Source organism: Mugil cephalus, chromosome 11 (assembly GCF_022458985.1).
Source record: "Mugil cephalus isolate CIBA_MC_2020 chromosome 11, CIBA_Mcephalus_1.1, whole genome shotgun sequence".
NCBI lineage: Eukaryota > Metazoa > Chordata > Actinopteri > Mugiliformes > Mugilidae > Mugil > Mugil cephalus.
In genome coordinates, this window is record NC_061780.1 from 9,081,898 (window position 1) to 9,096,640 (window position 14,743).

The 14,743-nt window shown below is 43.0% G+C and overlaps 1 protein-coding gene across 1 annotated transcript in view; it reads right to left on the reverse strand.

The window, feature by feature from the left end:
• Window positions 1-7,517: 7,517 nt before the first annotated feature.
• efna3b (ephrin-A3b) overlaps window positions 7,518-14,743 on the reverse strand; it is a 58,601-nt gene continuing 51,375 nt past the window's right edge. Inside the window, exon 6 of the mRNA XM_047599567.1 lies at window positions 7,518-10,885. Coding sequence (XP_047455523.1) covers window positions 10,767-10,885 — 119 coding nt within the window. The 3' untranslated portion in view covers window positions 7,518-10,766. The remainder of the gene's footprint in view (window positions 10,886-14,743) is intronic.

A 14,743-nucleotide genomic window follows, 5' to 3' on the forward strand; every position in this document is an offset into this window, starting at 1 on the left:
TTACATATCAGAGAATCCTGACCTGACATTTGGGCTGCGAAGTAAACATTCATGCTTTTATTTATATATTTGTACTGCGTGGCATGAACATGAATAATGGAGCATAGGCCATACTGTGTTCTGCAGGTGGTTTCACTATGTGAGTGCACACGTGTTGCATGTGTGAAGAAACCCGTCACCGGTGAAGAAACCCGTCACTGGTCTAAAGGCCTCACATGAGGACAAATAACACAATATGTCCAACCTGATGGCTGCCGTGTGTATCTGTGTGTGTGTGCGTATGTGTGTGTGTGCATATGGGAAATGATTGTACTTGTATGGACTGTATTAGGACGCTGAGGGCATGTAAATAACACAACTCATGACCTAAAATGTTATATAATTTGGATCATCCCAGAAGTTGTATTTCCTTTAATCTTCTGACTTGGTGCGAGGGTTATTTGCGTTCCAGTGGCGTTCATAGAACACAGAGGACATTGAATAAAAAAGAAAATTATCTTTCACAAAACTTAAACTAATCTTTCTTAGAAAGCATGAAAAGCGGATTGATTATTATTTACTTTTACACTGTCCTGGAAAGAATCTTTCCTGAAAAACGAAAATGAAAGCGCGGAAAAACGCGTGGAACACTGACGTTTGTCGCAATTACTCCTTACTTGACATTGTATTATAGTTTAAATTGTCAAAGATTCAGTTTTTCACATGTAATGGCTTGACTTTTCTTGGACTTCGTCTAGAACAGTTGGTATTAACTGGACCAGGTTTGTAATCACTGAACATTTAGTGAGCAGGGGTGTGCTGCTTTGTTACGTATGTATGCGTGAACTTGTGGGTGACATCCTGACGACAGAGATGATTCAGATCGGCTTTGCTCATATGTTTCACTGAACACATGTCATTTATGGGCCAGCGCCATGTGTGGGTTATTTATATATCGTCAAATTTGGAAAGGTTCACAGCAACCGTCAGAGATTTTGAAATGTTGCTTGTGCCCCTTGTTGGGCATTGGTTTCTTCTGTCGTCATGAGGCTGAAGTCAAATTTGCAATTGCGTTTGTTAAATGCAGAGAAGGAGTGTAAGTGGAAAGTTTAACACACTCATTTAACTGTCATTGTCCTTCCTAAACATCAGGTAGAGAGGTGGAGCATGGGGCTGAGGCCAGGAGGACGATTTACTACTTGTGATCACCTGTGGCTCAAAGGGCCTCCTGTAACTTTAAGCTTTGACATAAGTCCAAAGGGAGAATTATGTAAAACTCATCGACTCAGCTATAGTTTTATACAAGGTCGTAAACATATTTATTTCTGTCGTGTAGTTCCACTTTTTAACGTGGAGGTCTGCGGGGACTGACTCACTTTTGGACACAGCCTCACGTGGCCGTTCAACAAACTGCAGTTTTTGGCAAGCTAGTTGTTCTGTTTATGTTCCAGACTCTGCCTTTAGCGTTACTAGAGATAGTTTCCATTCTTTGCAGCATTGTCAACAATCCCAGAACACATGCAAGAAGAAAATTCAGGGAGAACGCTGACATCTAGGCATGTTGATTTATGACGGTCCATCACCCCGGAAATCAGATAATGAAGCCTCAGGGTGGATAATCTGGTGATTAGTAACTAAGAAAAGAGGACATGGCTGGCTAGAGGTGCCATTAAAACACGCAACTTCACCACTCCGATTAATCAATTAGATCTAAATCCATTAAGTCTGTTTGACACCGTGACTGACCTGAACACAAGTTCAAGTAATCATTTGTTTTCAAATGTCGTTCACTACTTTGCACCGATGCACACATTTAGACAAAACGATGTACAGCCCACGGGCACTTTTCAATTATACAAGCACACTGTGTGATCAAACAGTGCAATGTATAAACTGTATGTTTCTCTAACATGTGAACCTTGGACAAGTCTAATGATTGCAAAGCTGATTCGTATATTTACCCTCCAGTCCCAAGAGCTTTATTAATGAGTCTTTCATCTCAAGTGTGTATTTAAACGGCCGCGTCGTGTTAAAGTGCGCGTCTCGTCCGTGGATGTGTATGTCAGACAGCGAGACAGATTAAATATAACCATCCCATCTGTTGGGGCCGTGCAGATGCTGTCTGAGAAACAGAAGATTAGTGCTAAACTTAGAGAAGAGGGGAGAACATGTGACGGGAGGACGAAGGGGAAAGCTTGGCAGTGACTAACACCAAAAGCATAAATCTGGAGGCGACTGACAGCATCAGAGCAGCCGTTTGGAGGGAGGATGAGAGAATGGAGAGAGACGGCGAAGCGGGGACTGTGAAGCTCGAGATGGGCCAAGCATGTTGCACCCAGTGCGAGGGAGGAGGAAGATGTTCAAATAAGGAAGATGTCGGGAGAAAAACAAAGAATGTAAAGAGAGTTTATTCAAGTCCGTCCTCGCGTCTCATTGAAAGATTAGATTTGATCAGTGTAAGATATGTGCTGTGCAATAAAGTAATCTGGATGCATTAATATATAACAGTGTGTGGACACAGAATTACCTTTAGAAATGGCCTCAGTTTTAACATAGAACTTCAAGTGATTATTACTTTATTCATCTATTCAGCTCTTTATGTGCTGTAAGATGCCCTTGGTCCTTAAAATGTAGAATAGAGGCAGCTCGGAGGAGCCGTAATCACAAAGTCACTCATTTTGCACTAGTCAGGGGGACACACATTGGTCGTGATGCACAGAAGCACAAACTCGATGGTCTTTTCATGGCTGATGGCACTGGAACGTTTGGCTGTGGGCTGTTTCACATGTCGCACAAGTTTCCCACTGATGTGCGGCTCACAGTATGAATGTGGTGGTAAACTGCTGATTGCAAATACTTATGTATATGAGATTACATTTCGTGCTACAGACAAACCAACTCTTTGTCCAAAAAGCAGCGGTAGCAGTACGATTTAGGAAATAAAATGAGCTATTTACATGAAAGCTAACAAGTAGCTCTTTGTGTTTCTTTGTACTGTGTGTGCTGCAGATTGAGTTGTTCCACACACTTTCACTTCAAAGAACTCATTGTTGTTTCTCCCATTAACAAAAAACATCACAATGAGTTCCTGTTTCCCAAGAATGGTGCAAAAGGTGAAATGAAATGTAAATCTAACACAGTGCTGCAGGAACAGGTTATGAGCTGATTTAATGTGGAATAGAAAATCGGAAATATATTTATATGAAAATGCCTTGGATTATTGCTTCAGCCTTGAGGCTTGAGAAATGGAATGATCAGCGTCGGTGATCTGTGATAAAATTGCGCCTTTAAAACCCAGCGGGCTCCTTCTGAGGAAGGACCGGGAGCTGGTTTAGCATTAAACCGACAGGACCGTAACTAGGAATTACTGTGTAGAGCCTGTAAATTTGTGCGGTTTTATTGCAGAGAAAAGGGAGAACGAGCCTGATGAATACTGTGGGGGGTTATTAGAGGAATACTTGATGTCCCTCCACTTATTGTACTTATTGATTGTACATTGGGAGAACTTACCTCAGTAAGTAGCTTGATCCACAGCACCTGAGTTTCATCACGTAGACTTGCCGCGGATCATCCAGATCAGGGGTCTTCATCATTTTTCAGGCCAGGGACCCCCAAACTGATAAAGTAGAGCTAAAGTAGGACTTCTATATGTGTTTATGTGTCTATAATAAAGTTGGCCTAGTTCAAATTATAAATGTACATCATTACATCATTATTGGGGCTCAGTAGGTAACGAGGGTATCCATGAACCAGAGGGTTAGCGGTTCGATCCCTGGAGTGTGCCATATGCCGAAGCGTCCTTGAGCAAGACACTGAACCCCCAGTTGCTCCCAGTGCAACTGGCACTGAATGTGTGTGCTTGTGTGAGCGAATGGGTGGATGTGTCTCTGACGGTAAAAGATCCACATTAGCCTCAGTAGTTGGCTGATGGGAGCAAGCTGCACTGTTAGCTTCTCATCTGCCGTCGCAGCATGACTCTGGAGCTTTACATGGAGACCGAATAGGCTCTCGGAACCTGACAGTGTGACAGCGTGAGTGTAATATGCGGCCTTGTGATTGGCTCAGCAGCATCGGTTCTGTTGGCTGTGTATAGGAGACCTAGATTGACAGGTCTAGTGTGGCTCTGTGTGAGACAGCTCCTGTATCGCTGAATGAGTGAAGTGCTCACCTAAAGATGACGTCTTCTGCCTCCATTTACCCCTTTACTAAAATATGTTGGATTCATGTTAATGTGTAGTTAAAGAAATTTAAATTTGTGGGGAAAATAATATATATATATATAAAGATATCTAATCAACCAAAGATTTTGCAACCCCCTGCTGTACCTCCACAGACCCCCTAGGGGTCGCGGACCCCCTGTTGAAGACCTATGATCTAGACGGTTCTCTGAATATGGTTCCAGGTGCAACAACGTGACACTGGTGACTCAGATATTTCTCACCTTCTGGCTGGGCTGTGGAAAGATGCTACATCACTCGGCACGCACAAACAAGCATGCATGTTACATGTGTCCCATGCCCCCCTCTCCCCACATTCACACGCACAAGCACAAAATGCGTATACGTCTTGACGCAGTCGCCCTTATGTTCAGTGCAAAGCCTTGAACTGAAGCACCCATCCTTTATGACTCCAGTCAGAAAGATGCGCTCACATGACAGGTGGCATAAGGCAGGGTAGGAGGGCTTCCCTCGCCTCAGTCACGGGGCCCTTCATGTGTCTGACAAAACATGGGGGGCTGGTGTCAACAGTAATCATCTGTTTCATATGTGTTATTCATATGTGTTTGCGATGGGTGGGAGGACGTCTGGTTAAGACCACATTAGTAAAAGTACAGTTTATTACCATGGTTCTATTGGCTCTGCTGACGCTGGGCTCACTTTTAATGTCTCAAAGCAACAGTGAAGCAAACATCACGTTAACAGACAATTTGTCTGATGGACTACTTCACGTTGTGTATAAAATATAGTTATGCCCATGAACTTTTCGTGTATAATAAACCTTTACCAGCCTCTTCCCTTTTTTACTTACAGAGAAACTGATAGCTTACATGTCAGTACCTGGTTATATGTGTTTGATGAAGTTCTGACGACAGGTGCGTGTCAGCTATGGCATCGTCATGTGCTTGACTGTAACACAAAGCTGCGAACAACACTCGTGACATCCGTGGTCATCATGGTCATGCATAGATAACTATACACACCGATCAGCCACAACAATAAAACCACTGACAGGAGAACATTGACCATCTTGTGATGATTCAGTGTTCTGCTGGGAAACGTTTGTACCTGGTATTTGTGTGAATGTTACTTAAAAATGTACCACCCACCTACACCAGACCAGCCCCCACCCACATCCACATCCCATTGCCATTACTGCCGTACATTGCAGCATACCATACATAATCTATGACAATGGAGAAATCTATTTACACAATAATTGCACAAATAATTAAATAAAAGTTTAACCAACAAAATTGGTGGAGCAAGCCCATTACAAACAGCTTCGTATTTACAAGGCTTCCCATGCATAACATTGGTTCTTCTGAAGAGCAAACACAACCAGAGAAAGGAGAATTTGTCCTTTTCGGCTCAACACATTGCGATAAATGATTACAGAAAGAAAAGCTGCTTTCAAGTTTTGGACTGGAAGGCCTTGAGTTTAAAAAGCCATTTGCTAAAGCTTCGGATGGGTAGTCCATGCATAATTGTTCACTGCTCGGTATGTGAGAGTATACGTCCTTGGCCCCCCCTTTCGTTGAAGAGCCACCACACAATTTCTTTCTATGAACTCACCTACATCAGCAAGCACAAAAATAAACGGTTACGTCATACAAGTGAAACAAATCTGCGTTTAATCTGTAGTTACACAACGGCCATTATGGCTTTAATGGATTTATATATTCTGATAAAGGATTACATGTCTAAAGCATTAGGGAACAGCGCGTCTGCCCAACAAAGCTGTGACTGAACAGCGACACTGAGCGGTCAGCCTTTGGTACTGCAGCATGCATTCGTGAGGTCTCTGAATTCCGGGAAGCATCCGAGGTTTACTACAAGCTGCGGCGCATCAAACATCATACTTCAGAAATATTCAACAGGAAAGGCTGGTGTGAGTGTAAGTAAGCTGTACTCACACCTTTGACCATATATTCCTGGTGATGGAAACATGATAAGGCCTTAAATCGATATGGGAGGATTACAAAGCGATTGGTGTCAAGTCTAAAGTGAGTCAGTGTGTTTCTGGGAAAAGCAGACTTACTGTAATTCTGGCTGAAAATGACTTGCTGTGCGGTGTCAGTCATAGCACTCATCCTGCAAGTCTACATCTCAAAGTCTGAATCACTGCCTGCATCCTATTCCAGAGGGCGAATGCTGCTGCTGTTTCCAAATGGAAAAGATGATGCATTGAAAAGTAGACCAGCAGCACAAGGAGAGCTGCCTGTTTAATATTATCTCATTAAATTGTTTGCAGTAGACATTTGGACCACATTTTCTTATCTAACTCTTAATCTGATAGAGGCAAATCAAGCACAATAGGACGTTGTGATTGTATTTTATCGAACTAAAATCCAAATAAAAAAGTACTGGCAGCATACACGGTTGTCTGGTTCTAGTCAAGGTGACTGGAAAATGCATGTTGTTTCAATCAGTGAAACAGCTGCAGAGCTGGAGCACGGCTACTGCTGGAGATAATTTTATTTATTAGCCAGAAAACACATATTTTTAAGGCCGTTCTTTCTAAAATGTCACGTTGACATCTTATCTTTGTCCCAGTCTAAACCTAAAGATACAGTCACGCTAGCTTGAAAATATGTTCTTTTGATTCTCAGAAACACATTTGGTATCAAGTATCACTTGAAGCCTACTTCCATTACATTGCTGGCAGGAAGCCAACTTTGTAAGGTCCAGCTTTCGCTTTTCATACTCTCATTATCTGTCATCATGTTTTACTAGCCGTCTTTTTGCTCTGCTTTACCTCCATCCTCCGACCTCTATCTCCTTTCTCATGCTGGCCTGTCGCTCACTGGAGAATGTGACAAAAACCTGTTGCAAAAGATCATAGACAACAATCCTGGCTGCCCTCTGACATCAGCGGCAGACTAATCCTTCCATCAGCTGGTCCAGACACACAGGTACACACTGCTGGCCTGTCCCATTGTCATTCCGATGTTGGACTTGCTGATTGAAGCGCTTATCTCTCCTAATCGGAGCGTGTAAAGGTATTACAGCTGAGGGAGAGCCTCGCCACACCAACTTTGATATGGAAAATCACATCTGTGAGCTCCCAAACAACATTATCTGCAGAGAAATGAATATACCAGGTAAAACCTTTCCTGTAACCTCTCCATCTGCTGATTTGGATTAGCCCCATGCTTATTCCAGTTTTTTTTTTCCCACATCCTGAAAAGCTGAGATGCGGGGAGCGAGGATCCGGAGGGGGAGCAAATAAAGACACAAACACACATCTGTTTTTTTTTTTTTAAAAGTAACATTTGTAAGCTTATTATTTTGTTATCATGATCATTGTTATAACCTCTGTTATGGTTTGTTCAGTTTACAGTTTATTTTCAAGTTCATTTAAAGTCATTCCAGTCGAAGGTAAACATGATTGTAATTGTTGTTTCCAACACTAATAAATGCTTTTGTTGTTTTGCCAGACAACAACCAGTCACACACTCTCGCCCGCACGCACGTGGAAAGACCCGAAACAAGGGAAGTCTTCACTCTCACGCACACACACACACAGACAGACAGACAGACAGACAGACAGGATCTTCTGCTCACAGCCATGAAGTGATTACTTGCGCTCCCTTACAATCGCGCTCACACTCATACGCACTCTTGCTCTTGTGTCTAAGTTCTTAAGTGCAACCTCTTGAAGAGTGACTAACCCTCTCACACAGCTCTTCAACCCTCCTGCTCCACACCTGAACCCAAACCTTTCCTACCTCGCCCTCCCACCACGAGCCATATATACACCGGGGCCGGAGTTCACATTGCATTGAAATGACTCTTATTTGCTTCCACAGGCACCGTCTCTTGTCTGGTGACAAGAACTATTACATTTCTATAAATCTATTGTTTAAAATATGGGCCGCCCACAGGTTTAGAGGAAATCTCCTCAACTTCGATCATATAATAATGTCAAAAACACCGTCTTTAGAGTGGAATAATATTACAGAATGATATCTTCTACTGCATATTGATGGTTTAACTTTGTTTTAAAAGGTTACTCTGCCACTCTTCCCCCTTCATATATCTGGAAACTTAACAAACTAAAAAAAAGAAGGGTCACGGAGGCTAACATATCCCAACTTTTATTTCCAAGATCCAAAAGTACTGGATCTTGCAATTTCCATGGTGCAACTCTGTAACGACATCTCCGTCTAGGAAATGGATATGTTCGGGCCGCGGCCCATATTCATTACGCAAGTCATATTTCATAAAGATCCCTCCAGGGCCGCCAGCCATTTCACAGCCTGAGTAACAATCCTAATGATAAGTAAACTCATCTTCATATGTATAATCTCTTTCAGGAGATAAAGTAAAGAGACAAACTGTTCAAGGACCACCTTAAAAGCAAACATCATGATATAACTAAACCTTGAAGTCGAGTGTTTGTATCGTTGAAGTGTTGCATTTATAAATGTTCATATTTCAGTGCACATTTCCAGAGCTCTTTTTTTTTTTGTTTTTACTGTCTTCATATTAAAAAGATTTATTAAGGATTATTTAACTTGAGTGCAGCCCAAGTCTACATATGGCTCAACCCTCCCAATTCTCCAACTTTTGAACCCATCTCCCCCCCTCAAGATAACCAATTATAAACCACGGCAAAGTCAACAAAGGAGTAATAATAATAATAATAAAAAAAGAAAAACAACCACAAATAAAAAACAAACAAACTTCAAGTCTGTAAAATTGCTCACGTCACATTTCACGCTTGAAACATTACATTTCCATTCTTTATCCGTTATGACATTTACACGAGTACTCGAACACCTCACGTGCCGGTGGGTGAGCCGCTGCGTAACCTTTTCGGCCATCAGTCGACTCGCAGTCCGTCCTTGTCATCATTATTATAATAGATATCACCTTCATCACTGTTATCAGCTATTGTGGTAAGCCATGCCCTACTAGAGTCCATCGTTGGCAAGGTAGGGGTAACCATGGTGAATAAGGTGCTAGTTGCTGTGGAAACGCTATTCTGAAGCAACCCACTGGTACATTTGTTTTTGTTTTGCCGTACCTCCCCACCAAAGCACTTGGTTTTTATGTATAACTTGTTGCTTTAGTTGTTTTCTTTTTTTTTTTTTTATATATAAATGTATTTTTTTTTTTATTATTTTGCATTTTCATACTTATAAGACATACAGTATGTGGATGTATTTTCCGGCTGTTAGTACCATTTAAAACCTTTTCTCTCAAACGCACACTCAGACATGTTTTTCAGGCACACATAGACACACTCGCACTGCAACAGAAAACTGTTTACATGTGGCATCTGACATATGAGTTTACAGAGAATGAGGTTGGTGGAGCTGGCGGCTGAACCAACAGACACGAGTCGCAGTATGATCCGGGACGGGACATGTTCAGAGATGCTTGTGTGAGTGACAGTCCTTCTTCTTTTGCCCGTGCTCCTCTTCCTCCATGGTGAGGAGGGTAGTATTGCTGAGTGTATCCACGGCTGCTCCGTAGCCATCGTGTGCTTAAACTCTGAGATGACAGAGAACCGAGCGGGTGTACTTCAAGGACAGGACGGAAAAGTCACACAGCGATGTATAACGCCAACAAACCCCTGCAACATCCGTCAATGGCACGTTTAAGTTCGTTCCCCATTCCTTTTTCCCACATAATGATACTTAAGTGATTCATCATTTAAATGCTCTGTATTTTCCTCTAACCCCTTAACTCCAGCCTTGTTGCCTCTTGGAGACGCGATGGTGAACATAGGATGACACGACATACTGTAGTGGAGATGGCAACTAAAACACTGGAATCTTGGGTCCAAAGGTGTGTTTGTGTATAAACTATCAGCTACTTTAACTAGTCTCCTACACAGGGAAGCGTAGCGTAGTTCGTCACCCGCTTCCTTTTTTTTTTTTTTTTCCTCCGTGGACTGGGACAAGTTCCCAGCATCGAGATCAACAACAACAAGAACAACAAAAAAGGCAATTTCAGTTCAATTCTGCTGAAATCTATTTGATTCAGTTCATTTGAGTTCAGTTTAAGTCTTTTTGCAAGAAACTATGGCAACTAGCCCTAAGGAAGTGTGACAGCCAATCAGATCCAAGGGAGTCCTCAAATAGTTTCCAATTGGGTTGTTGGATTTCTTCTTTTTATTAGATGTTCCAGCCCTCCTCTCCTGTCGTATAAATGCTTTTTGTGGTGTGCATGATTCAACAAGCTCAACCCATGGCTTGCTCAAACACACATGCAGACGCACACAGACGCACACTCATGCGGTCTACCTCACCTGCACCTGTGAACACAGACTGACTTCAATACAATACAGGGTTCAGTCTGTGTCACCAAGCGCCTGGAGGTCTTTGAACTCCACCAAAACCCACACTCCCCCACATCGCCGTACAAACATACACACACACACACAGACGCACACAAATGTGATGTTTGAAAACTCTAATTTCAAAGTCTTGCTCCTCTTTCTGCTCTACTTATCCCTTCTCCCCTCCCCTCCTGACCCTCTCCTCACTCTCCCGCCCGCTGATACTGTACACCCTCCCAAGGCTAGTTGGCATGGTGATGCTGATGGGATGGCCGTTGCTAGGAGATGAAGAGAGCGGCCAGAAAGAGCATCGTCACGGTGAGGAGAAGGCGATCCCTGGACGGGCTGCTTCCGCTGACGCTCTTCTCCAGCTTCGGAACAAAAGGGTTAAACTCATCTGGAAAAAGAAAGCACAAGAGACACATTTCATTAATACACAGGACAAGATGTCACAGTCCCTTGTGCCATGATCTGAGGCAAAACTCATTTAGAAGCCGAGTCCAACTGAAAAACTGACCAGCAGTCAGCTACTAATTAGCCTAGCCTAGCCAAAAGCAGTAGGTAATAGAGGTGATGGGACATGCGACTACACTTCAACCAACACCTCTCCCGTCTGCTAGGATTGGACATACAATACTAACAAACACCAGCTAATTAGCTTAGCCACGAAAGTAAAACACTAGAAAACACCAGCTAACCAACTAGCCTAGCCAACAGCAGTAGGTAAAAAGGAAAGGAGGAGAAGAGAAGTTATGTCTCAGTAACTAATTAACGTCAGCTGAGAAATATTCTTAACTTTAAAATGTTGAAAAGGATGTTTAAAAGATGCTCATCCACGCTTCTATAATCCAGTCACAAAGCACCACGTTCACTGAAATATGACTTATTTCTGATCCACGTCTGCTGACATTTGATTTCCACTCGCACCAGTAGACTTCTGTTGTTACAGAGAGCTCTTATTGTTCTATTAAAGTGACAAAACTTTTAAAAACAGGCGCATTGTATACACTGTAATCACCTGACCTCGGTACATGAACATTGAGTAATAGTCTAAAAATAGTTTGCGGTCTTCGGTTGCGGGGCCACGTAGCGAACACTGACGTCTAGTCAATGTACAAAAACAGCACCAGACAGTTTGCTGCACGCCTGCACCTATGAGACACACGCGTGGGCAAACACACCCACAGCAGCCACTTGATTAATGAGACCGGAGACCAGACAGAAGCATAATTTTCTGTCTGTACAGAAGTTGGTCTGATGCTGATTACTAATGTTATGTTTACGGTCCGATGCGACTGAAATGAAGAGCGCGCATTGTCAGTATTTCCACGTGCTGCCATGTCTATCTCCAGAATATTTGCAGCTGCTCTGTGGGTCAGACAGCAGAGTAATGACTGGCTGACACCTGGTTTTAGAGATGGCCTCCTCTGGTATGCCCTGCTGGCTAGTCTAATGAGGTCTATGCAGCAGTGGAGCTCAGGTTAAACGCTTTGACCGCTCCGTAACCGAGCATGCCGCTGAGGGGTCGGGACACTGTGTTACTTTGGCGCTGACTGACGGAGGAATGCGCTTTTCGAGACACACACACAGGAGACTGCGGGGCATCTTGTACGACTGGTTCTAAAGTGTGGCTCTGCTAATCGCCTCATTACACACATATAGACACACACTGTCTCCCCGTCACAGGAAAACACGCAGTTATTCGCACGCAATTTTGAGCGGGATGTTTGTGCCGAGGCCATGTGACGCGCATTGTGCACTCCTGACAGGGCAGAGAGTGTAAACGGGTGCGTGTGTCTGTGTGTGCGTGTACACGTCACATTTAAAAAGCCACCAGCATCCGCCTGATAATTAGGAAGTTCAGACACCTAGAGGCGCCGACGAATTTGAATGTCATGTTGACAGAAAGGAGACATTGTTTTCATGAGTGTGAGTGTGCAAAACATCCTGGTGCCTGTTTTTGCTTTGGTGTTAGCCAAAATGTAGAAATGAAATTGTAGAAAGGCATACGTACAAGTAACTACAATAGATATAATGCCTTTCATTAGACCCTGCCTGTCTAGCTAGTAGCAATGTATTTCAGCACAGTATTTAAAAGCATCCTGCAGAGCCACAGGAGGCACTACACAATGTTTTTAAAAGTTGTCTAGTTGTTAGAGGCCAGTAAATTGAGTTGTTTAACAGTAACAAGAAGAGAGAAACACTGGTTGTCAAACTGGTCACTGCTAAATATAAACGGCCATATTTCTGGACACATTTGAAAGGAAATGAGTCAGTCCTCGGCACCGGCCGAGACATCTGATCCGTTCATAGCGTGTCCTATGAAAATTTAATTACGCTCTCCAGTTTTAATACCTTACACGCCGAGCCATTAAAGGTGGCGAGGGCCGCTGCCATTGGAGGGTGTCGTTTCTGTGGGGCGGGGGGGCCTTGTCAGCAACAGCAGGTGTCACAGACATCCACATACAATCCTGTCAGTGGTTCTGATGAATTTAAGAAGCAATTTAGGGCCGACACTGAACAATCAGCGCACATGATAATAAATAACTACTGTTTACTGACACCTCTGTCTGCCTTGACTGCCTTGGTTCATATCCACGGCATCCGTGATCACAATACACAGATCATGCATAAGATTATGACCACCTTCCTAATATTGTGTAGGTCTCTCTTATGCCTCTAAATCATCAGGCTGCGTCCTGCTGGGGACGGCTGCACCCACCAAGGTATAAATGAATGATCATGTGCAATGTACGATTAATGAAATCTGTATTAGTGGTTTTAAGACTGCAAAAACAAAATAAATGATTTTAGATATTTTTTTATGCTAAATAAATCACACATTTTACACCACAATATTCCCAGATATATTAAACTAAAATTCACAGAGCGAAATCAATCATTATTTACCGCTCTTTCTACAAAAATATAAACAGGAACCCAGTTGGTTTCTAACAGCTCGTATTCCGAGGCTGACGTGAAGTTGATGTTGCTGGCAAAGTACCTCAAACACGCTGTCACTCAAAGGAGTGGTAATTGCTACAATAAGCCCCATTAAAGAAAAAGCTTTGGGTTTTTTCTGCTAATGGCCGGACCTGATAGTCAGAGGCAGTAACCTGAGCCAACAGAGTGGGTAAATGAGTATCCTCCCACTGAAAGCCATCAGTAATCACATGGCTGCATGGGGAGCTGCTAGCACCATTCCATCTGCGTTGTAAATGAGATCTAAATGAAATCTAATACTAGAAGCCGTATTCAGGAGGGAACCACTGTTGAGCTGTGGACATTGATTGAAAGGGGCAGTGCCCAGGAAATAAACTGTGAGCAGTGAAGGGGAGAGACGCGGAGAAACGGGTGGTTTACAATGTCAGCCTGCAACATTCAGCTCAGTTCGACATTTTTCACTCATAACGTTCACGCGGATTTGAACTGAGACGCTCGCGTGTTCGCGTGTTTGTGCGACTGGGCTGATGTGAACTTTGAATAACTGTAATTAAAACTACAATGTGATGCGTCTGAACGGCAGGCGGGAGGACTGAGAATGAAGGAGGGGAACAGGAAGCCGTGCTGCTTCTTTGTTTTCAGTTCTTTTCACGAGTCCCTGCTGATTTCACCACTTCCTCTCGTACCACTCGGGCTGTCCTATTAATTTAATTGGCGACAAAGCACTACAGGTGAAAATGACCCATAGGAGCAGGGGTAATTTGTGCCCCGCTATTGTGTCAGGCATTCACCGCAGTATTAACAGTACTTTCATGTACTCCGCTTTCCCTATCATTTAAAGTACATTAAATCCAACTATTGTCGTGTGGAAATAATCTTACAAAACGTGTGTTATGTATGTGAGCTGAAGCTAAATTATGTATTTCTGCTTTTGAAATGAACATCGTTTGCAATTTACTGAGAGTTAGCAAACATTTGCAGGAAAAGAAGGAGGAAGAAGGAAACTATATGTTAACTTAAACTGATCAGGCATTACATTATGACCACCTTCCTAATATTGTGTAGTTCTCCCTTGTGTTTCCAGAGCAGTTGTGACTCATCAGAGAATGGACATGGGTCTTCTGAGGGTGTCCAGTGGTGTCTGGTAACATAATGTTGTTAGTGGGAGGCCTTTGAGTCTTATGGGTTGAGGGGAGGGACCTCTGTGGATCATCCCACAGATACTTGATCAGTTTGGGATCTAGTGAATTTGGAGGCCATGTCAACACCTTGTGCTGTTTTTCACGTTTTTTTTAGTTGTTCCTGAACCGTG